The sequence below is a fragment of the Alexandromys fortis genome, unplaced genomic scaffold, assembly GCF_014885135.2.
Source record: "Alexandromys fortis isolate MF-2015 unplaced genomic scaffold, M_Fortis_MF-2015_v1.1 scaffold_39, whole genome shotgun sequence".
In the NCBI taxonomy this organism is placed as follows: domain Eukaryota; kingdom Metazoa; phylum Chordata; class Mammalia; order Rodentia; family Cricetidae; genus Alexandromys; species Alexandromys fortis.
The window spans coordinates 10,995,380-11,020,301 of NW_026067918.1; the positions used below are offsets into that span (position 1 = coordinate 10,995,380).

At 50.4% G+C, this 24,922-nt stretch overlaps 1 protein-coding gene across 1 annotated transcript in view; it reads right to left on the reverse strand.

The window, feature by feature from the left end:
• Nucleotides 1-7,446: 7,446 nt before the first annotated feature.
• The window catches only part of Timp2 (TIMP metallopeptidase inhibitor 2), a 46,879-nt gene continuing 29,403 nt past the window's right edge, over nt 7,447-24,922 (reverse strand). The window contains exons 2-5 of the mRNA XM_050140125.1: nt 18,750-18,850; nt 15,868-15,976; nt 9,655-9,779; nt 7,447-7,755 (exon numbers count right to left, since the gene is read on the reverse strand). Of these exons, the coding sequence (XP_049996082.1) occupies nt 7,558-7,755; nt 9,655-9,779; nt 15,868-15,976; nt 18,750-18,850 (533 nt within the window). The 3' untranslated portion in view covers nt 7,447-7,557. The remainder of the gene's footprint in view (nt 7,756-9,654; nt 9,780-15,867; nt 15,977-18,749; nt 18,851-24,922) is intronic.

Here is a 24,922-nt window from a genome sequence, read left to right on the forward strand (position 1 = left end):
GTAAGCAGAAGCGTCACTTGATCTTCCATTGCCATGAGGTTGTCATTGGTAGACAAAGTGACCCAGGCACAGGCTGCTCTCTGCTGAGAGTGGAACTCACCTCTGTTGAATTTATGTTCTACCCCTGAATGCCACTCAATCCCCGTGCCCATTTAGACGGAGATGTCAGCCCAGAGCCTGTCCCCTCTAGCACCCTGGCATGACATCTACTGACAGCCTTGGCCACTGGCCTCTGACATGGACGCTTCGCTTTGTTTGCACAGTCCTCAGAGCTCCAGGTCCTTAGGGACAAGGGTGGTACACGCCGTCCTCCCGACCCATGCAAGCAGGACCAGGGATCAAGGTGGTTGTTGCTATCAGTGTTGTTCCAGAAACCTGACTAATGCAAACAAAAGCACGGCTGGGCCTAGCCACTTGGGGAAACCGTTTCTTATGCCATTGTCACTTATTGGTCGCTGCAGTGAAGGCCTCACTCAGGCATTTGGCAATCTTGTAACAACAACAACACAATGCAGGGAACTGACTTTCCTAAATGACAGTATTTCTCAGCAAGGCAGGCAGAGGCCAGGACAGGGTCCCTGAGAACCTCAGCAAGCTTAGGGACCGCTGTGGGACAGGACAGGGTTGTTCACGGTTTTATGTTGTTTGGAGCCAACAGTGTGTGTTTGTGTAATGTGCTTCCCCCAGCATGGTTAGGAATCCTAGCACCGTTCCTTTGGAGCACCCTTTCTTTCTGGGGTACATCTGTCCACCCCAGGGCTCAACGAGACTCCGAGTTGCCAGTTTTTAAAACAGGAAACCCCTGGGCTCCTAGGTCCTTACATCTGTCCCTTGGGACTGCCCTGGGGCCCTGGCCAGCTTGTGCCCAGGTTGGAGGGTCTTTCCCCTGAAGGGTGCTGGGCAGGATCCAGTCTCTTCATATGTATGTTGGTCTCAGGGATTGCCGCTGCCCAGACCTCCACATGCTCACTTCCTGCCATATTTCCGGAATCCATACGTCACACATCCACCCGGTATCCACAGCCACATGCTCATGTTGCATGCATTCATTTCTTTCCACTCTGAGCACACACACAGTCATGTGGTTCCTATACCACGCTCATGCCCACTCATGCCTTACACATAACAACCCTTCCCATCCCTGGTGTCCACCCCCCATGCGGCCGTGACCTTGCTCCCGGTCTTTTTGTTTTCTCCTTGAGACGGAGTCTTCTAAGTTACAAGGGCCAGTTTTGAATTTTCTATCCTCCTGTCTCAGCCTCTCAAGTAGCTAAGGTTACAGTCCTGGCCAAGTCCTGTGCTCTTTTTCCCTTATATACCTCTTCTCTGCACTCCAACATTTATCCTCAGTAGGATGAAGGTGCTTTGGGAAGTTTCCTGAGAGGACCCTGATCCTGAGCTTAGGAGCCTATTCCCTTCCTCAGAAGGTCCCAGACCTTCGACACACAGCCTTCCCACTATCCTGAGGTTACACCTCTTCCCAGTAGTCCCAACCATGGCACTAAGCCACGCCCCTTCCCAAAATGACCCCACCCACAGGACTAAGCCACACCCCCTCCCAATGACCTCACCCCTGGCACTGAGCTCTTTTCTTGTTTTCCACATTCCAGGACTGGTCACTCCTACATCCTCCACACGGGACTGAACTGCATTCCAGTAACATGGAATGATTCATCGTTCATAATAAGTCTGACAGGTGACATCCACACCTCAGCCTGACCTTCTTCAAGTGTGACACTTACCATGAGAACTTGAGCCAGGAATGAGAAGGGCAAGGGCCAGGAGGTGAGCACAGGAAGAATGTTCCAGAGGGAGTGTCCAACAGAGGCCCAGGTCCAGGACAGAATGGGTGAGCTCCTCCTGAACTCCAAGAGAAGGCCGTAAGGACACTGAGCGGGTGGAGCAGGTGTGTATCCCCACAGCTTGTCTGAGGTTCTCCTGAGACCTTCACAAATGTGTATGCCATGCAGTGGTGGTGCACACTTTTAATCCCAGCATTAGGGAGGCTGAGGCAGATGTATCTCTGTGAGTTCAAGGCCAGCCTGGTTTACCAAAGAGTTCCGGGTCAGTCAGGGCTGTTACGTAGAGAAACCCTGTCTTGAACTCCTCTCCCCCAAAAAACAAAAAAGAAATGTGTATGCAAGATGGCTTATGATTCATGGTTTTCAATCTGATTGGGATGATATATATATGTATACATATATATATACATATATATACATATATATATTGATTATGTGCACATGTGGGGGAGATACTCATACCTGTACACATGCCAAGGCCAGAGGAGAGTCAGGTCTCCTCTTTGGCTCTCCACCTTCTTTCTTTAAAAAGTATTTTTTTTAATATTTATTTATGTGTGTCTGTCTAAGTGTATGCCTTGTGCATAGAGGTATCCTTGGGGACCAGAGATGGCCAACCCCCTAGAACTGGAGTTACAGATAGTTATGAGCCACCATGTAGGTGCTGGGAATTGAACCCAGGTCCTCTGGAAGAGCAGCCAGCGTGCTGAACCACTGAACCATCTCTCCAGTCACAGCACGTACCATATGTCTTTGAGGCAGGGCCTCCCCTGTACCTGGAACTAGAGTGTTTTGCTAGCCTGGCAGCTGGCAAGCCACAGAGAGCATCCTGTCCTTTCCCTGCACAGCACTGGGGTCACACACACACAAGACCCCATCAGGTGCTGGGATTTGAACTCATGTCCTTCGGGTCACACAGTAAGCACTTCCAACCACGGGGCCACTCCCTGGTTCTGGGCTTGTTGTTTTCTGTTTTTGAGACAAGATCTCACTGTAGTCTTGACTCACCTGGCACTCACTACTCAGATGAGGCTAGCCTCAACCTCAAAACTCCACCAGCTTCCGCCTCCTGAGCGCTGGGATGAAAACAAGGCCATCATGGCACAGTGGGTCTACTTTCTTGATCTAACTTTAAGATGACCTTATAACTGAATTTAGAAAGTTGGGAATACTTGCTGGGCAGAGGGAGACTGTAGACTGGACACCGTATTACCTGGAAGAGCGATTGCCTGTCATGGTTTTGCAGGGGTGGGGGCTGTATTTAAGAGCTCATTGCTGGGACATTAGGACTATCCCACTGACTCTGTACAGCTATTTCCTCTGAGCTGACATGTTCGTCCTGGAGCTAGGAGATGGCTCAGAAGCCTCAGTCACAAGATTCACAAGACCGCTTCCTCCCTGGGTTATGTAAGAAGTGATAGCTGGGAGAGGAGAATTGGGGTGGTGCTGCCTTCAAGCTGAGCAGGGGTTCCTAGGGGTATGGTATCAGCTATGCTGGGGCGCCCTTTCTGGCGATGCAGATGCCTTTGGTCACCCGTGCCCCTGTAAATAACCCCAAAAGCCCTTTGGGTCATCAAGTGAGATTGATGGGCATTTGTTGTTGAGAAAAAGTCTTGTGTAGCCCAGGCTAGCCTGGAACGCTATGCAGCTGAGGCTGGCTTTGAGTTCCTGGTCTTCATGTCTTTACCTTCTGAATCCCAGGACCACAGTCATGTGGTAGTGCATTCCATGCTGGATGTCCAATCCAGGGCTTCATGCATGTGGGGCAGGCAAGCCAGCCCCCAGCGTCTATCGTGGTGGATTTGGGTAGGCTGTTTCTCTGGCTTGTCACTGTATTCTGTCCAGAGCAAATACACATCTGTTCACGTCGACCCAGGAAGTCCCACAGCACACTCCCCTTGGACAGGACTTTTGGAACATCGAGCCTGGCTTCCCTGTGACTTCCCTTAAATGGGGCAAAATGAGACACAATGGTCCATGTAGATGGAGCAGCAGGCAGGCCTGCTTTTCGTCCTTCCCGGCTCCCACACGGCTAGCTTAGCCCCGGAAATAACAACACAGAAATTGTATTCATTTAAACACTGCTTGGCCCATTAGTTCCAGCCTCTTAATGGCTAATTCTCACATCTTGATCAACCCATCTCAATAACCTGTGCACCACGAGGTGGTGGCTTACTGGGAAAGATTTAGCATGTCTGACCTGGCAGCTGGCTCCTTTGCATCTGACTTCACTTTCCTTCTTCCCAGCATTCTATTCTGTCTACTCCACCCACCTATGCTCTGACCTATTAGGCCAAGCAGTTTCTTTATTAATTAACCAATGAAAGCAACAGATAGACATATGACCTTCCCACATCAGGTCGGCCTACACACAGAACTTAGCAGTCAGTTTTGTTTCTAGGCAATGCCTGTAGAAGTGCTCCTGTACCCATAGCCCGCACTCCATCTTTCTGCAGGTTTAGATTTGTCTGTGTAGTCCAACCTACCCCCCAATTCACGGTCCTCCTGCTTCAGCCTCTCAAGAGCAGGATTCTATGCTTGCCACCATGCCAGTTTCACATTTTAAAGATTAAAGTCATGTTTATTTGTGTGTTTGCACACTCACACGTGTGTATGTGGAGGTCAGAGGGCAGCTTGTAGGGGTAGGTTTTTGCCTTTACCAAGCGGGTTTCAGGGACCCTGACTTGGGTCACCAGGCTTGGCAGCAAACGTCTACCTGTGGAGTCATTTCTTCTGCCCTGCGGAACACTTCTTTTGTGGCCATTTTTAGCGGGCAGGCACGTTCCTCTTGTTTATTACCAGACATGTAGGGGCTGAAGAGGCAGCTCAGCAGTTAAGAGCACTGACTGCTCTTCTGAGGACTCAGGTTTGGTTCCCAGAACTCATGAGGCTCACAGCTGTCTCTAATCCCAGTCCCAAGGCATCGGATGCCTGCTTCTTTCGTCCAGTTCCCTCAGGGACCCCCACCCCTCTAGCTGGCAGAGGCTTGGTTCCCATCCCTCAGCTGGAAGACAGCAGGAACAGCCACACAGGGACTCAACCTTCTCTTTGATAATATGGTTTATTGTCCATTGACAGAGCAATCATTCAAAAAAATAAAAATAAAAACTGATACAAAGCATCAGAGACACGCGCGGTCGGCTTGCTGACTTTCAACAACTCTCGGGTGCTGCCAGCATGAGGCGTGGGGGGGCTCCTCTCAGACTTCATACTCCAGCATGAACACGGTGCTTCCCCCCCACAACAACCAAGAGTTCAAACGGAAACAAAATCAGCAAAGCTTTAAATTATGCGGCGAGCTCACAGATATGTTTTAATATGTATCAAGCAGAGATCTGGAAATAACTGCCATGTAAACGTCATCTGAAATACTTCGAGTTGCTGGCATGACGGAAACAGAGGGAGGAAAGCCAGTGCTTCGAACACAACAGAAGTTAACGCCAAGTGGAGATTCTCCTTAAACTATATATGGCCGCAGCTGAGTGGCTGTTACTCAGCGGCCGTCTGACACGCTGTCCCAATAGTTCGCTTGTTCCTTGTCTCTCACCTGCCTGGTGTGGCTAGAAAAGCCAATGTGAGTAGGAAACATAAAGGCCATCCTATAGAATCAATCTACTTAGAGAGTCCTTCCTTCGTGATTATTTGAACCAGGCACAAAAGATAGGGAGACCGGAAATTCAGATATTCAGAGAACTCAAAGATGGGAAGGGTTCCCCGGTCCCAGGCCGGCTACCATGCCATGCTTTCCACTCTGGGTCAAATGCTTCCTCGATGCCGAAACATTTTTGTTTTCTTGTTTTTAAAAAGTGCAAAGTCTAATGCTACCAAGGGCATAAACACAGCACAGGAATGCTCACAGCGAACATCAGAAACAAACCAGAACATGTCAAGAAGTCAGCAGAAATGGCATTGTTACATATGATACCACTGCACAGGAAGCAAACAGTCAGGGCGGGATAGACTGCAGGGTCTTGTGGGCTGGTCCATGACAGCATCCTAAGAAGAACATCACTGCACAACATGAAAACGCCCTCGGGCAGGGCAGGCTGATTCCCGGGCATTCTCCCAGTCTGTCTTAAAAGGGAGTTCTGAGCTGGCCAGGTCCTGATGTGGGGGCATGGCTAGGGAGTGTCCTGGGGGTGGATTGTAACAGTTGCTTTGGGGTTTCTGATGGTTAGGAAAGGGCTGGGGAATAGAGGGCCTTGGAAGCATTTTACCAAAGGACCGCTCACAGGCTGCCAGACTTCAGAGTCTGTTTCTGCATGAGCACATTGTGCATGTTTGGATAATATACATGTGTGTCCTTGGGACAGCTTATTTTTAAGACTTGGGTAGGAGGAAGAGCGACTATCTGTATTGTCAGTGACAAAATTGTGCCTCTCTTAACCCCTATCCTATTGGCATCAGAAAAATCAAATTTTCCTTAGGGATCAAGTAGGTGCCCCTGTTCCCTATAAGGGCCTGAAGTGGGTAGCCTCTGCGACATTAAGAGACAGAAGCAGAACTGAGTACACTTGCCTCTCAGCCTCATATGGTATCTGAAAAATCACCTTTAGGAGAACGAGATGGCTTTAAGAACAAGTCGCAGCATCCTGGGAGCTTGGTAAGACGGCTGCCTGCCTCTCAGGCTCCTTTGCTGTCCCTGCATGGATTCGTGTGCTTGCTTAGTAACACTTACAGAAATTTACACGCGAGTAACGGCAGCCAGTCTGGCAGGGAGATTTCACTCAAATTTTTCTCTTGGGGCCTTACAGGCCTGGCCTCTTACATCTTCGGTTTGTGCAAAAAAGGGGATGCTACCAGCATCCCAACAGCGACAGGGCGTGATGCTGCAGAAAGCAGAGCCGTGCTGCTCAACCCAGACACCTGAAGCCATTCGGGAAGGGGTTAAGAACAGCTCAGGAGGCTCTACAGTGACTAGAGGACAGCCAAGCATCCCTCACCACAGATGATCGCCCCCAGCGGGAGACCGCACAGGTCCCCACTGGGGGGATGGGTGGAGATGGGGGAAGGGGAGGACAGAAATGACTTGGCTGAAGCCAGAAACACGGCTCAGGGAGGGCTCCCATTCCCACGAGCCCGAGGGCATGCCACTGAAGTCTGTGGATTCATGGGGCTGACTGGGACTCCTAGACAAATGAACCACTGGTTAGAGGGCTACTCTTGGACTTGAGCGGGGATCCTGGTGCTCGGAGTCTACACCAGGTGCAGAGGAGGACAGGGGTGGGGGGGGGGAACTTGCAAGGGCGAGAGACTACTACCTTGGGCCAGAGGAGTGGCCGCTGCAGAAAACGAGGGACATGTCCCTCTCAGGATGAAAAGGACCTGGTAGGCCGGCTACACAGTCTTACAACAACCTTCAAGAGTTTCTGCAAAATACACATTCCCAGGCTCGGCCCCAACAGGGCCAGGGGGACCTTAAATGTCGCCTGTCAGCTGTATGTGACAGTGCCAAGGAGACCTGGCAAAATGTCTGTTTTCCACTCCTGCCTGTACCCAAGGATCAAAGACTGAGACACACAGTGCTCAGCCTGGCAGATGGAGGGGGTATGGCAGGGACTCTGGCCCTCCTGCCCCTCCAGACCCACAACCACATTTAGGGAAAATTGGGGGGGGGTGCAGAATCACACTAGCGTGAACCCACTTGGATGATTGATGTTTTATTCATGCTGTTTCCAGGAAGGGATGTCAGAGCTGGACCAGTCTAAACCCTCAGAGGCTTTTCAGATGGCCACAGGGGCTCTTGTCAGCCTGTTTACGGGTCCTCGATGTCAAGGAACTCCTGCTTGGGGGGTGCCGCCCCGCGGTACCACGCGCAAGAGCCATCGCTTCTCTTGATGCAGGCAAAGAACTTGGCCTGGTGCCCGTTGATGCTCTTCTCCGTGACCCAGTCCATCCAGAGGCACTCATCCGGCGAGGAGATGTAGCATGGGATCATGGGGCAGCGTGTGATCTGGGGGACCACAGGCAGGCAGATTTAGTTAGGACCAAAGAACAGTTGTGGTCAAGGGCACTTGATGCACCTCCAGAACACAACCTGTTGAAGGTGCTTAAGGACAGTAGTCCTGCCTATTCCTGGGTCTCCTGGTCTCTGCTCTCGGGTTCCTACTTTGGCTTTCCCATGTGGAGAGACTACGACCTTGAACACTGAGTTCCACTAAACCCTTTCTCCTCTCAGCTGCTTTCCGTCAGGGTATTTTGGCAGGCCTGTAGCTGAGGACAGGCCTGGAGGAAACCTGTGCATGCAATGGCTTCTACACCCACCTACTTATGTAATCCTAGTGTGCAGGTGCGCGTCTGCTTTTAGCCATCTGGTCTACCTTTTTGATGGTTTCTGCTTAGGTCCTTTTACAGCTACAGCTACAGCTATGACAAAGGGCTTAGACTGGAGATGGGTTAGAGCCAAATAAGATTTCCTATGCTTGTTTTAAAGCACCTGCTTGGGTCAATGGGTCACTAGCTTTTTGACAAAAGATTACGGAGCTACGAGAGTATCCAACTCTGGCCACACAGAGATGAAGAAAGAGAGTTTGAATTTCATTTGTTTGTTCTTGAAACAGTCTCATGTGTCCTAGGCTGACCTAGAAATTTCTCTGTAGCATAGGATAACCTTGAACTCGGGATCTCCTGCTCTTACCTCCTGAACTCTGAGATTACAGAAATGGGCCTCCACACCTGGTTTACGTGGTGCTGGAGATTAAACCCAGGGCTTTTTTTTTTTCTGAGACAGAATCTCACCCTGCAGCCTGGGCTGGCATGGAACTCACCCTACAGCACAGGTTGATTTCAGACTCAGCAATCCTCCTGTCTCCCCCTCCCAAGTGTGGTGAATAAGCATGCCCAACTAGAATTTGCTTTGATGTGCTAGGCACAAGGAGCCAAGCTTGGCCCGGATTTGGTTGGACAGCTGGGCATAGAATGACATCTTTGATAACCAAGTGATGGGAAGCACCATGAAAAAGTGGCAACTGGCATAAGCCCATACAGGACTGGCATAGGTCAGGACTCTGCTGGCACCTCTCAGTCCCAGACTCACTCCTGGTGACATGAAGGAATGCTGGCTACCCGGTACTGGTGAGGGGAAAGGCATGGGGGCCATGAACACTGTTGTTCCTTGGAGGTGACATAATCCCAAATCTGGGAATGGATCTCACCCTTTTTATTTTTATTTTTTATTTTATTTTATTTTATTTTTTTTTGGTTTTTCGAGACAGGGTTTCTCTGTAGCTTTGGAGCCTGTCCTGGAACTAGCTCTGTAGACCAGGCTGGCCTGGAACTCACAAAGATCTGCCTGCCTCTGCCTCCCAAGTGCTGGGATTAAAGGCATGCGCCACCAACGCCCGGCCAGATCTCACCCTTTTCCATCACGTCTAAGCATGTGTGCATCTGTTTAGTGCCATTTCTGGGCAGAGTCACAGAGACCCATGCACAGAAGTCTAAAATGTTAGGAGCAATACCTAGGCTCTTGGACACACAATGTTTGCACATATACCCAGGTAGAAAAATATTTCCAGGACCGCGTTCTCCCTACAAAATCTCCTTCCCTTTGAGCTTTTCTTCTTAGAAGTTGCCAGTCATGTGTACCAATTTATGTGCTTTGTCACACCCCCAGATCCCCTTATCTTCCAAATATTCCTTGCCAAGGACACAGCTCAAGGTTCTCCGAGGCCTGGGACCAAAGGCTTTGTCTCTAACTAGACAGTCTTGCTTTCTTATCTTCCCAGAGTTTGTTCAAAAATCAGGACTCCCCGTCCTGAGGGTCTGGAAAGCCAAGAAACCTGTCCCCAGCTGTCCACCTGGAGACCCTGTGATGGCAAAGCAGGGGAGGGGTCAGGACACAGATCTGGCTTACCTTGCACTCGCAGCCCATCTGGTACCTGTGGTTCAGGCTCTTCTTCTGGGTGGTGCTCAGGGTGTCCCAGGGCACAATGAAGTCACAGAGGGTAATGTGCATCTTGCCATCTCCTTCTGCCTTTCCTGCGGGGAGAGTCACCAGGGTCAGGGTGAGGGTCAAGTTTCCCCCTTCAGACTTCCTCCTGCATCCGGGTACAGCTCTGGGTGTTGAGGGTCAGTTCTAACAATATCGTGGTTGGACTACTGAGTTTTAAAATAACTCATGTTGGAGCTAGAGAGATGGCCAGTGGTTAAGAGTGTTTGCTGATCTTCCAGGTGACCAGAGTTCAGTTCCCAGCATCTATGTCAGGCAGATGACAACAGCCTGTAACTCCAGCTTCTGTGGAGATGACACCCTCTTCAAGCCTCTGTGGACACTGTACCCCCGACATATATCCCCCATCATGTAAAATAAAACGAAAATACACCCCCAAATTTTTGGTTATTTGAGACAGGGTTTTTCTGTGTAATAGCCCCAACTGTCCTGGAACTCACTTTGCAGACCATGTGGCTTCAAACTCACTGAGATACACCTGCCTCTGCCTCCTGAGTACTGGGATTAAATGTGTGCATCAATTAAAACAAATGCATGTTTGAGCCTGGTATGGTTGGGTACAAAGAAGTAAAAGCAAGAGAATCAGGAATTGAAGGACGTTGGCTACATAGTGAGTTTGAGGCCAGCCTGGGCTATATAAATCCCTGTCTGAAAATAAAAACAAAGGGGGAAAAATGCATGTTTATGATGGCTAGCTTTAATTGCAACTTGACATAACCTAGAATCACTTGGGAAGACAGTCTCAATGAAGGATTATCTGCCTTGGGTTGGCAGGTGGATAGGTCTATGGGGAACTGTCTTATTTAATCCGTGTGGAAAGCCCACTGCGGGTGGCACCATTCCCTAGGCAGGGGTCCTGAACTATGTATGAATGGAGAAATTGAGCTGAACGCTAGCAACCAAGCAGGTGAGCATGTAGGCACGTATTCCCTCTCTGCTCCTGACTAATTGCTTTGTGTTTCTGCCTTGGCTTTCCCACACAGACAGACTATAACCTCAAACACTGTGTTCCAGGAAACCCTTTCTCCTCAAACTTGCTTCTTGTCTGGGTATTTTTTTAATCACAGAAACAGAAATGAAGCGAAAATAATGCTCAGTGTAGAGAATTTAGGAGTAACAATGAAGGAGAAGGGGGATCCCCAATCCCTCATCTGCAGCTGCCACACCCCTCCACCTATGAGACCACTATGAGCACTGGGATCTGAACTCAGATCCTCGTGGTTGCACAGCAAGCCCTTAACCACTGAGCCATCTCTCTGGCCCCAGATCAAAGTACAGCATACAGATGTATGACAATGTCATAATGATTCTTATCTAAATATTGATTGCATGTATGATGTTTATGTGTGTGAGAGCACTCCTACACATCATAGCATGCGTGTGGGAGTCAGGGGAAAAGTTTATATTGTCTTTCCTTTCCTTCTACTTTTACATGGGTTCGGGGGTTGAACAAATGTCAAGCTTCTTTGGCAAGCACCCTTACTGGCTGAGCCATTGGAAGGCCTGCTATTATTTGTATAGTTAGCGAACACGAATATAAAACAAGAAGTCCCGTTAGCACCATCACACTGGGCTCCCGTGGGACAGTCAAGCATTGCAACATTTTAACTCGGGAAACTGCAAAGCACGAGGCTTGGGCAAAGAAGAACAGGGATTGAGTAAAACGAGCAGCTGAGGGTTTTGTGTTTACTTTTCCTTTCAGGAGAGAGAAACTTAAAAGAAAATTACAGGGAGAAATCTATCCAAGTCCACATGCGAAGCTGAATCATAGGTCTCCATAGCCAGCTGGCTGGGCAGTGTGCTGGGCCATGTGATTTCTGGGTAGTCCCTGGTTAAGGGGCCTGTCCCGACTCTAAAGAACGGGAAACAGATTCTGTTGTGCCTTGGGCAGTAAGGATTCATCTAATCTGAAGCCACCTGACCAAGCCCAAAGAGAGGAAGATTAGAGAGGCTTTTCAGACAGTGTGCCTTAGGCCTTGTTCCTCTCCCAAGAGAAGAGTGAGTGGGGTGTGTATCCTGATTGGCAGAGCAGCTGACTTATGGGCAGGCACAGTGAGTTATCACTGAGTTGTGCCAAAGAATAGTTCTCCTGGGGAGGCCAGAGAGGCACAGAGAAAGACATCTCTGGCTGTCCTAAGCAGCGCACTGGTCATCGTCGGTATTCTAAGGGTGTATGTGTGTGTGCTGTGGCATAACCGTGTGGACATGTCAGATGTTCTCATATATGTGGTATATGCATATGTGGGAGTGGCATGACCATGTGTACATGTTCATACATGTTTGTGTATGTGGTATATGCATGTGTGTGGGAGTGTGGTATAACCATGTGGACATGTTCAGATGTGCTTGTATATGTGGTATATGTGTGTATATGGTATAAGCATGTGTACATGTTCATACGTGTTTGTGTATGTGAGGTATCTGGGGGTTGGAGGTCATGTTGGGTGTGTTTCCCAATCGCTCACATCTTATTTTTGAGGCAAAGTCTCTCACTGAACTTATTTTACCAATTCAGGGAGCTCTAGGGAGTCCCATCTCTAGGGTTATGGGCACATGCTACCATGCCCAGCTTTCATGGGGGGCCTGGAGATTAACTTAAGCATTTCACTGATGGACCCACCTGCCCAGTGCCCAGTCCTCTGAGGGTGACTTCCTACTGAGGTCCTCTGCAGATCCTTCTCATGTGTCCTGCCCTGCAGGTAACCTGCTCATAGCCCAGAGTGCACGTCACTCATTGGCCCACATTAGGTGTGACACACAGGTGCCCGCCACCTTGCACTTTTGAAACAGTTATTTGTGAACATGGAGCAGGCCCAGGCCAAGGTGCCTGGAGTCTCTCTGCCATCTCTCACTTCCACGTGGCAACTGCCCCGCACTGGCTTGTCAGGGGTCAGCCATCAGCTCAAACCCAATCAGGTGTATTTGCAGAGGCAGCGCCTAGGCACACGTGGGCCACTTGTCACCTTTTCTGCCAGCTTGTTCTCCTTGGACAAAACACAGTGACTTCTCGGCATCTTTAATTCCCCTCCATTGGGCAAATGAGATGGCACTTGGTGCCAAACCTGTCGACCTGAGTTCAGTCCCTGGGATCTGCACTGTAGGAGAGTGCTGGCTCCCTCAAATTGTCCTCTGACCTCCACTCATGTGTCATCATATGCGCACATGTATACAGCTGCATATGTGTGTGTATGAAAATAGGAAATCACTTGTCAAATTCAATGGAAAAGATTATAACATTTAAAAATTTACACATAGTACTAGAGCCCTGACATAGCATGTCTAAGGCCTTGGGTTCCATCCCAGCACCACCAAATACATGTGCGTGTGTATGTGTGTGATGTATGTATGTGTATGCATGTATGTTGTGCATGTGTGTGCACATGTATATATGCATGTATATGTACATATGTATGTGCATGTGTATATACACATGTATACGTGTGTATATGTATTTATATGTATGTGTGTATGTATCTAGGTAGGTAGGTGTGTGTTCACATACACATAAAAAGGGAGGCAAGTCTCACACCTGCTATTGCATGGACAGAACCTGACATCATACTCAGTAGAGTAAGCTGCCACAAAAGGATATCTATCTTTCTGGGCAGTGGTAGTGCATACCTTTAATCTCAGCACTCAGATGGCAGAGGCAGGCGGAATCTCTGTGAGTTCGAGGCCAGTCTGGTCTACAGAGTGAGTTCCAGAACAGGCTCCAAAGCTACACAGAGAAACCCTGTCTCAAAAAAAAGAAAAAAAGAAAAGAAAGAAAAGGATATCAAAAAGAAAGAAAGAACGAAAAGAAAGAAAGAAAGAAAGAAAGAAAGAAAGAAAGAAAGGAAAAGAAAAGAAGAGAAAAGAAAAGGATATCTACCTTGTCAGAACCGTGAGCTCCCTAGAATAGGCAAGTTCACAGAAACTAAAGTAGAATGTGGGGGCCGGGACCCACGACCTGGGGAAAGACAAGGTGAGATGCTGTGGCAGTGGCCAGAGATGCAGTTTGGGAAGATGGCACAGTCCTGGCACAGAGAGCAATATTATCCGCTACTGTGACTATATACAGAGCCACTGAATCCTGTGTCCAGGCATAGACACGAAGGCAATTCTACCATATGTATTTTCTGCAGGATTTCTTCCATTCATTCATTTTGTGTGTGTAGGGGTAAGTGGGTACATGCGTGTGTGCATGTGTATGGAGGTCAGGTGACAATAAAGTGTCGTTTTTCTTCTTCTACCATGTCGGTCATGGGGATCAAACTCGGGCTTCATGGCCCATGACTTTACCTACCAAGCTATCTAGCTGGTCTAGATACTGCAGGAGTTTTGTGGCTCCTTTTAAGACAAGGTCTCACTGTGTAGGCTCACAGAGACCTGCCACCTCTGTCTCCCAAGTGTCACCATGCCCAGCTACACTAGTGCGGTTTTTAAAAGAGCGTGCTGCAAGCATACTTAAAGGTGTCCTTTATTAATGTTGGAACTGAACTGTGCCCATGTGTTTGGGGCAGTAAGTGTGACGTAGTCTAAGATGACAGGCACACGCTGACTACGTGGCTTTGGGGATTTCCAGTCTGCACGGCACCTGGAGCTACAGCGGGTTAGGGTCTTACAAACCTAGGAAACGAGACCTAGGAAAAGAGAGAGGAGGAGTGAACATACATAGGCGTAGTAGGGCAGCACAGAACAGAGGGGGCAGGTGGGAAACCTCTGATGGTCAGTGTGAAAGACTGGGGTTCAGCACGACAGACACTGAGGTCCATATGCAGTCTCTGAAATAATCTGGCCTCCTGTGTGGACTGACTCCCCAGACTTTATGTGGACCTGGAGCCCGGTTCGCACAGAAGAGGGGCAGAGCCAGAGAGGATGCCCCAAGATGCTCCAAGTACACAAAACAGAGCAGCTCCCAGCAATGCTCATCACACTGCTGCCCTGTAGGACTCCACCCTCCCCCTTTGCTCAGGCGTCTTCAGCCTCCTCGTGCTACCCGGGAACTAAGCAGGGCACGGAGGAGTTCGAGCCTGTTGTAGCAGCCATGGTGTGTCATGGCTCCTGATAGCAAGGCGTGGCTCACCGATTTGTAAGTTGCCTACACAGAAGCCCCTTACTGGCCTGGTGGGCTGGTTTCCATCCCACGGAACAGAAAGCAGTGTCCATGATTGGGATATCCAAACAGGAAGCAGGTCTGACTGACAGGTCTGGCCCCAGGAGGTCAAAAATGGAGTTCGTGCACGGGAGATGGCCGTGCTTGACTACTGAGGTGCATCCCTCCCAGTGGGCACTAACCAGCTATTGGCAACTTCTGGCCTTTGTCAGGGAAGGTTCTGGTTAGAAACTGGATGTTAGCCCTGATCACACACGGGCTCACCAAAAGGACAAACTCCAGCCACACATTCTCCTTGACTTGCACTAGATACAGCCTGGGCGCCTGGTGTGTCACAGGCTGTGGGGAATCCCAGTGGGTCGTGAAGCAGGCAAAACACTCATACACATAAAAATAAATCCACTTTTTAAAAAAAAAGAAGGACCGCATAGAGTCAGCAGGGATGCTGCAGGACTATGCTGAGGAACCTAGGAGGAGAAGCCTCTCTCTGCATTAGCTGAAGCTTTCTGTGCCAGAAATGACCCCATGCTGGCTGCCAATGTGACACCAATCGGCTCAGAGTGTTGCAAGTGGACCCCATGTTAATCCCTGTGCTTGAGGCAAACCTTCATCTGCACTGGGGGATCACGGGTACACCTTATAACAGGAAGGCAAAGGATTTATGCAATCTCCATAGAAAGAAATGGGAAATCCCCTACCTCCCAGCCAGTGCCCAGAGGAGGAGCTGCTGCTTGGGCTTCCCAGGACTGCGGCCCACTAGAGAGGCCACTAGTACAGACAGCTTCTGTACAGGCAAGGACCTGGGGGGTGCCTCTGGGAGTAAGTGCTAGCAAGGCAAAGGCAGCTTCAACAGAGTCTCCTAGACCTGGGCTATAAGCAGTACCTGTGCCAATGCAGATTGGCTGGTTCGCCCCTAGAGGGCAGTGTGGGAAGCTTGTTCCTTAGGGACCAGGACATAGGAATGCAGAATTAATTCTGTCAGGGTACCACGACCTAGTACTCAAGGCTGAGCTTCTACATACCTGCAATTAGATATTCCTTCTTCCCTCCAACGTCCAGCGTGACCCCGCATACTGCTGAGGAGGGGGCCGTGTAGATAAACTCAATGTCTTTGTCAGGTCCTTTGAACATCTGAAAAACACAGTAGGGCAGGAGTGAGCACAGTAGGGCAGGAGTGAGCACAGTAGGCAGGAGTGAGCACAGTAGGGCAGGAGTGAGCACAGTAGGGCAGGAGTGAGCACAGTAGGGCAGGAGTACACCCGGTAGGACAGACGTAGGCACGGTAGGGCAGGGGTAAGCCCAGACAGGTTCCCAGTCAGAAAATGAGAGGAACAAGAGTCCAGGGCTGTGCCCAGATGTGCCCCTTCCCCCCAAGACGCCAGAAGGTAAACAGGCTTGTCATTGAGCTTCACAATCTCTACTGCTTTTGCAAAGGTGCTCAGAGTCACATATCCCCTTGGGACTGTAGGTAGACCCCAGCTGGCCAGCACAGCCTGTCATGGGCAGGACATTTCTGAGCACGAAGTCATAATTTCCGAACCCCCGTAGAAATCTAGAGTCTCACTTGCCACAGAGGGTCACATCTGTCTGTTCCCAGGGACTGGGTTAATTTGCTTGCTTAACTAAAAACAAAACAAACCAGGGCTACACAGAGAAACCCTGTCCTGAAAAACAAACAAGACAAAACAAGACAAAAAACAAAAACAAACCAAAGTGTGTGTTGTGTGTGTGTGTGGGGGGGGGGGTGTTTAATCCCAGCACTCAGGAAGCAGAGGCAGTCAGAACTCTATAAGTTTCAGGACAACTAAGGCTACACAGAGAACCTTGTCTCGAAAAACCAAAAGTCAAAAACAAACAAGCAAACGAATAAAAAACAAAAAATCCTCCCCCCCACACACACAAAAAATAAACAAAAAGATTTTTTATATATTCCTTTTCTTTTGACTTTCACTTTTTCCCTACCCCTGTCCCCCTGTTCTGGATTAAACCTGTGGCCTTGAGCCCAATAATTTACACCCCAGCCCTATTTCCAGATTTTTTTTTTCCTGAGACAAAAGTCTCACTTTGTAGCCAAGCCTGGACTCGAACTCTCCGTTCTCTCGCCTCAGCCAGGATGCTGGGTTTACAGACTTGCACTACAACACATTGTTTTTTTTCCGGGGACCTTGGTGAAGCACTGGCTACCTAATGACAACCAAGCGGGGAAAGGTGCTCTCTGGGAGGAGAACATAACCTCCGAGTCAGGGGAGGGCTGGGTTTCTCAGGTCTGACTTGCTTCGGCTCTTCAGGACTGCACCTGCTGCCCCATGAGGAAGACATTGCCCAGCACCTAGATGGGTGTGTGTGTGGGTAGGTGAGGGTGTGTGGGGGTGAGGGGAGAGGCTCACCCGCTCTCCCTTTTGCTCATACCCTCCCTAACACTCCAGAAGACATTTTTCATTTGTCTTTTCCTCCCTTCCTTCTTCCTCTCATTTCTTCAAGTTTTAAAGATGTATTTTTATTTCTATTCCTGCGGTGTGTTTGTGCCTGTGTGCCTGCTGCCATGTGTGTGCAGGTGCCCTCAGAATCCCATCTCCAGATCCCCTCGAGCTGCCTGACATGGGCACTGGTGCGTGCTCTTACCCACTGAGCCCTGGGACTCCAGTCCCTCTCAAGGACAAACCAGCTTAGGGAGCTTCACTCTAACCCTGTAGAAAGGAAGGTTGCCAGGGCAACAGTCTCCTTCTGCATCTCAGATGATGCCAAGGGGTCAGTGTTGCTTCCTTGGCGTTAAGCCACGAGGAGCTTATGGAAATCCACCTGCTGTCTGCCTCATAGAGGGACTTTGGTATTGAGAGGTCGGTCAGTCGTCCCCTTGAGGTGGCATCTGTAATTGAGGACGTGCTCGCTCCTCTGGCCCATTGATAACATTTATTTTCAGTTTCGGTAAATAAGAATGGCTACGGTCACTACTGCGTGACAAGCTTTCCCTAACACTGGAGGAGCCAGCCAGCTGTCTTTCTTTGAACCCCGAGTTAGTAAATGTCAACTCTCAGAGCAGGCAGGCACCACCCTACTTAGTTCTGCAGTGCCGGGATCAAATCTGGGACTTCCTGCATGCTAGGCAAGCATCCTACCAATTGAGCCACATCCCCAGCTCTTCCCATTCACCCCTGACATGGACAGAACTCTGAAAACATCAGCAGACACCACCACAGCCACCACTGCTACCATCTGCGTCCCCTCCACCCCTACCACAGTCCTGTCCTCCCAATGGGACACCATAAGCTAGTTCTCAGTAAGGGATCCATCACAGTCGGGAAGCTGCCCTGGGCACACCTGCCTACCAGACTCATCCGGTATGACGTGATAATCACCGGGTTATCAGCCGGTAAAATCAAGCTAGCCTGTTTCGGGGATTAGGGTGACGTGAAGGTTTGAATGAGAATGGTCCCATTGGTTCAAATATGTAAATGCTTGCTCCCCAGCTGGCCGAACTGTCTGGGAAAGATTAGGAGGTATGGCCTTGTTGAAAGATGTCTGTCACTGGGGGTGTGGGCTTGGAGGTTCCGGAAGTCCACCTGCTGCCTTCGAGACAGGATGGAAAGCTCTCAACTACTGCCCCAGCGCCATGCCTGTCTTCTCCCCACCTTGATGACCACAGACTCAGCTTCTGAAACTGTAAGCAAGCCCCCATTTAATATGATTTCTTTTTCAAGACTGCCTTGGTCCCGGCGTCTCTTCCCAGCATAGGACAGTGACTGAGACCTTTGAAAACCTAAAATCTCTGCCAACTTTTCATGTTCCTGTGGCTTAAGGAGAACTGAGCTTCTCTGTGGCTTTGACGACTCAGCTTTCTGGCTTACGCTGGCTTGGAGACGTTCCAGGGCCCCACCTCTGCTTCCCCCACAAAGTCAGGGGCTACCTTTATCTGCTTGATCTCATACTGAATCCTCTTGATGGGGTTGCCATAGATGTCGTTCCCGGAATCCACCTCCTTCTCGCTCACGGCTTTGGCCCTGATCACTGCAAAACACAGAGACACAGATGAAGGGGTGGCTGAGGATCAGGATCCAGGCTCTGTTCAGGGGAGGAAAGTGTGCCTCCCGACGGGAGGTACTAAGGGCAGTGGGCCTATTGTCCACCTGAGGGGTCACAGGAGTCTGACCTGGCACAGGTAAAGGGAGGAGGATCAGCAAGAGTCCTTTGCTGTGGGAAGTGGCTCAGTTGACAGAGAGCTTGGCTAGCATGTACAAAAGCCTGTGTTCAGTCTCTAGCACCTAGCACTACATGAACATGGGCACAGTGATACACACCTTTAGCCCCAGCCCTTAGGAGGTAGAGCAGGAAGGGCAGAACTTCAGGGCCAGCCCGGGCTGCTAAAACCATCTCACCAGGTGGTGTGCATGTGTGTGTGTGTGTGTGGTGGTACATGCCTTTAATCCCAGCAGAGGCAGGTAGATTTCTGAGTTTGAGTATAGCCTGGTCTACAGAGCAAGTTCCAGGACAGCCAAGGCTACACAGAGAAACCCTATCTCAAAAAATACAAAAAACAAAACAACAACCACAAACCTGACTCAAAAGACAAAATCAAAAGCCAAAAAACTGGGTGTGATGGCACACACTTTTAACTCTAGCACTTGGGGCAGAGGCAGGCAGATCTCTGTAAGTTCAAGGCCAGCCTGGTCAGCCTAGTAATTTCAGGACAGCCAGGGCTACAAAGTGAGACCCTGTCTCAAAGAAAACAACCCAAACCAAAACCCAAAGGAACAGATCCCCAGATGAGCCCTTTGTTGACAAGGGCGCCAAATGGCTCTGTTGAACAGGCTGTGGCCATGAGTCTAGACTGGAGAAACAGAAGGCAAGTGGCCTAGCATGCAGTGCCCTAGCCTAGCATGCAGTGGCCTAGCGTGCCAGTGGCCTAGCTTGCCAGTGGCCTAGTGTGCAGTAGTCTAACGTGCAGTGGCCTAACGTGCAGTGGCCTAGCGTGCAGTGGTCTAACGTGCAGCGGCCTAGCGTGCAGTGGTCTAGTGCGCAGTGGTCTAACGTGCAGCGGCCTAGCGTGCAGTGGCCTAGCATGTAGTGGTCTAACATGCAGCGGCCTAGCGTGCAGTGGTCTAACGTGCAGCGGCCTAGCGTGCAGTGGCCTAGCATGTAGTGGTCTAACATGCAGCGGCCTAGCATGCAGTGGTCTAACGTGCAGTGGCCTAGCGTGCAGTGGTCTAGCATGCAGTCCTGCTCCTGCAAGCAGGACTGGTGGAAAGCCAGGGCGATGGCTCTGACGTTCCAGCACCCCACCATCAAACAGGCTTTGGGGACTGGAGCAGAAGGGTAGTCATCCACCCCAAAGGAGATGGTTTATTCAGATTTGAGGTCTCCACTGTGTAGCACGAATTCTAATTGGTCTTAATAATAAAAACTCGGCCAGTCGCTAGAGTTCTTTCTTTTTCTTTTTTAGATTTATTTATTTATTATGTGTACGGTACAGTGTTCTGTCTTATATTCCTCTCTCCACCCAGCCATATCACTCCTGTCTCCACCTCCCTAGTGCTGGGATTAGAGGCCTGTGATCCCAAGTCCTGGGACCACCTTTGTGTGAGCTGTTTCTCTTTTAGACAGATTCAATCTTGTGAAGCCCAGGGTGACCCTGAACTCACAAAGATCCATCTGCCTCTTCTCCCAAATGCTGGGATTAAAGGTGTGTGCCACCACTGCCCAGCCTCTATGGCTAACTAGTGCTTAGCTCCGTACTCTGATCTTCAGGCCAGCTTTATTTATGAAAACACACACAAAATATCACCACACCACTGCGGTACTAGGGTACAACTCAGAACGGAGCACCAGCCTAGCATGCAAGAGGGCCCGAGTTCCCTCCCTAGTGATACAGAAGAGAGAAGCTTCCATGTGAAATGTCCTATGAGACATGCGTGTGAAGGTCAGAGGACAACCTCATGTATCATCTCTCAGGTGCCATCTGCCTCGTTTTTGTTTTGCATTTTTATTTCATGGGGGTGGGCGGGGTTTGCACACTGCATGATGCAACCAACATGTCAAAGCCAGAGGACAATTTATGGGACCAACAGCTCTCCACCATGTGGGCTCCAGGGATCAAATTCAGGTCAGCAGGTGTAATGCCAAAAACCTTTACACACCGAGTCACGTCGCTGACTCTCCACCTTGCTTTTGGAGACAGGGTCTCTCACTGGGCTCTCTCCCTGGCCTGAGAGTCTCTCATTAACCTGAGGGTCTCCCACCAGCCTGAGGGTATCCCACCGGCCTGAGAGTCTCTCATTGGCCTGAGGGTCTCCCACCAGCCTGAGGGTCTCTCACCGGCCCTAGGGTCTCTCACTGGCCTGGAGCTCACCAGCTGGCTCACCAGCGAGCCTCTGGGTTCTTCCTGTGTCTTCCTTCCCAGTGCTGGGATTACGAGCACACGCCACAGCAAACATGGCTTTGTGGGACATTCTTTAGAGTAACCCGCATTCTATGGGAAGGTTGACAGACATGGAGTTGGAAAGCCTGTTATGCAGGCTATGGATCTGGCCAGTAACGTTAGTGTGGCTCTCAAATGTTAGACACAGACGGTCCCATGGGAAGTGTGTCCAGGACAACGATCAAAAGAAGGAAAGTTCCAGAATGTTCTGGAGTCTGGTTGCGTCTAACATGGGTTTTCTATTAGGAACTAAGCCCCTGGTCCCTCCCTGGACACCCTACGACTGAAGCTCAGCAGATCCTGCCACAGGCAGAGGCCTCCTTTTCTTTACTTGGAGGTTGTTAGCTGGGTCAGGGTCTGTTTTAATGGCTTTAAAAGCGTTGCCCTTCAAAAGGCAGCAGTGCGGGGTCACTCTGGGCAAGCATTCTGTCACTGTGCACATGAGTTCAACGGAGACAAGGGGCAGACAGTGCCGGCTCAGAGTCTCCAGCGGTCAGCTTGAGTCTTGGAAACTTCTGGCCAGGACTGCTTCCCACAGAGGCAGGGAGGTCCGGGCACGTGGGAGTGCCATCTGCTCTTCAGACCCCAGCAATGCACTCTAGATCCTTCCTCACCAAATCTTACACCACAGCCCAGGCCCCACCCAGCTCCAAGGCCCATTTACATTGGTCCTTCTGTACCTCTGAGTCACCACTGGCCTGGCCACAGGTTCCTGTTTCCCAGCCCAAAGCAGGCCTCACTTCAAACAGTTACAACCTGGGAAAAAAAAAAAAGCTACCTGGCAGGCCACCCCAGAGCAGAGGGTTCTCTTGGTCTGTGCCTTTCTCATAAACATTTCTTGCAAAATGCCTTCACTGAAAATTTGAGCCAGGAGTAATGGTATACACCTTTAACCCAAGCACAGGGAGGGAGCAAAGGCAGGAGGAGCTCTGAGTTTGAGGCCAGTCTGGTCTACAGAGCAAGTTCCAGGACAGCCAGGGCTGCACCTTCTGCAATCCCACTTAATCCTTGCTCTGTCCTAATCCATCCTGCTCCCCTGTCCCTCACATGCCAGGATATCCAGATATGTCCCACCTTGGACCAGGGAAGCTCTTCTACCCAAAATGTCACCTCCAGGTCCCTGCCTGGAGAACTTGTATTCAGCCTTGAGAGACAGTCCCCTGCCCTTCCTGTCTTCTTCCGCAGCGATGGGCGTTTCGCTCATCTCTCGCACACTCTGCTGTGCACGTCTGTGCACCTGTCCGCTGAGAGGTCCTGACGAGTAGAGGCCGTGCTACGGAATGGCTGGGGCTCAGAAAGCAACTACCAGATGGAGCTGGGCTGACAATGACAGCGTTGGGAAGACAGCATAGGCGCGCTGGTCCTCGGTCCCCTCTGTGTACCCTATAAATCCGCCACTGTAATGCTAATGCAAATGTGTAAGCATGCCAGGTAAACACTGCCATGTGTTTGTTCTTTGTCTGAGCACAATCATCAGCTCAGAAACAAGAGCGGGTAGGGGGTCCCAAAGGAAGTCGGTATACCTCGCTCTACCGGCCTAGAGCACTTGGTAGCCTTGCTTCTCAGTAGCGGTCCACTACACTGCACAATGCTTAACGCTCGCTGGAATATTAAGGGCTGGGACTGTAGCTCAGTTGTAGCTCAGTTGATGGAGGGCTTATATAGCAATCACAAAGCCCTCAGTTCAAGTCCCAACACATACAGCCGGACACAGCACATATTTGGAATCTCAGCATTCCCTTGAACTGTTATAGAGTTTGAGGCTACCCTGGGCTACGAGAATGCACCGCCCACCTGCCAATCAGAAAATAAGCCCAGTGACTTCTCATTCTGTCCCACAGCACTGAGGACCCAATAACTGCTGCCTTAGGGGATCTCCCAAGTTCCCACACACCCCTGAGTCCATGACACGATCTAAGCCAAAAGGCCAAGAAGCCACCAAGTTTGGGAATGTGTGTGAAAGGTGCTTCCGAGATGAGCAAGTGCTCACCAGAGATCGCTGGGTCGCACATGTAGCACAGATGTCACCATCAGGTGTCTAAAGGTGATGGGGAGGGTGAGCGAGGCCATGGAGTGTAAGGAACACATCGTGGAGGAGTGAACAGGGCAGGTTTCTCTGCTCCTACAAGACGAGGATCTGGAAAGCTGGCCCTGGTGCCCTGGCTCAGGAGAATCTGGTTGTGAGCTCACGTCGCCTGGGGCTGTGGGCCTTACTATTCCTCTTTTGAACTTTTCAGAAGAGAAATGAGATGCTGGTTTTCCTTAATGGGTGGGGGTGGAGGGGAGGCCAAGGATGTTTGTAGGCAGTGGGAGAGGGGCAGAGGTGGTAGAATCGCCATCGACAACCAGGCTGCTTCTGGCTAGCCACAGGGACCCAGACTACAGAGCCTTTAGGGCAGAAGCCTGGATGGTTTCCTCTCCCGTTAAGCTAAGCGTTCCTGCTGCAACAGGAGGCTACCCCCACGGGCTATCACCGCTGGCTGCAGCAGACACCTGTCTTAGCTGTAGCTGTCCCCTGGTGAGATCACTGGGTGGGGAAGGGGAATGGGGAGGAGGTCTTGCCAGTAAAAGCTTTCATAGTCCCAGCCTTAGAGGGAAGTCTGATCTATGCAACGGGCAGACAGACGGACAGGAAATCCTGGGTGGAAGACGGGAAAGGAAAGGAAATAAAGAATTCCCTATAACACCCACACACGGCAGTAGTCATCATTGTGACCTCCAGGGTGACCACGAGGGCTGTAGAGGAAAGGAGGCCACCTCACAGAATGAATAGCCTCCCTGAGTCCCAGACCAGCTGAAGGTCAGGGAAATTCAGACTCAAAGAATTTGGGATGAACTAGAAGCAAGGCATGAGTGTCTGTTGACTAGACACTTCCATACTAGGCTGGGGGGCCATACCAGGGCAGGGCCAGCCACATCCATCTCTGCCCCACCACCTAACTAAGGAGCTAGGCAAGGCAGCAGGAGACTCCTGTTCAACTGCTTTGTGCCCCAACCACTGTCCCCCACCCCAGCCCCCACAGCTCAAAATTTGCTTTTTCCTCTTTTCCTTTCGCTAACCCCACATCTGGGTTTGCCATCAAGAGTGCGACACTGGCTGATGAATTCACTGCCAGATGCTGGCTACTGGAATGCACAAGCGCTGACTTAATTCAAAGCACACACAACCGCAGAGCCCCTACCCCCATCCCTCTGGCTGAGGACACCACATGACGTCACTTCCCCCTAGAGGAGCCTGCAAAAACAATCCCAGCTTGCCCAGCCAGAAAGGGATGGAAAAGCTCGGTGGGTGGAAAGTCAAGGGCACTGATGAGGAGCCAAAGATGACGAAGGACTGTGTTTGGACCTTGAGAATCACTACTGCCCAGGGACGCCAACAGAAGTTGGGCAGTCCTGCTAGTATCCTATGAGGGAACTTTCTAGAAACCCTGGATGTTATGGCCATGGCTAAGGGAAGCTGGAGGGTTCAATACACTCCACGGATCCCAACCATGGCAAGCAGAGCCATGCTTTTCCTTCCCAGGGTGCTCCTGTCTGTCCCCTGGCCACCAACACACGGTCTACTGAGACCTAAAGACATGTTCATTAATCTAACAAGTGTGTATGCATGTGGAGAGAGAGAGAGAGAGAGAGAGAGAGAGAGAGAGAGAGAGAGAGAGAGAGAG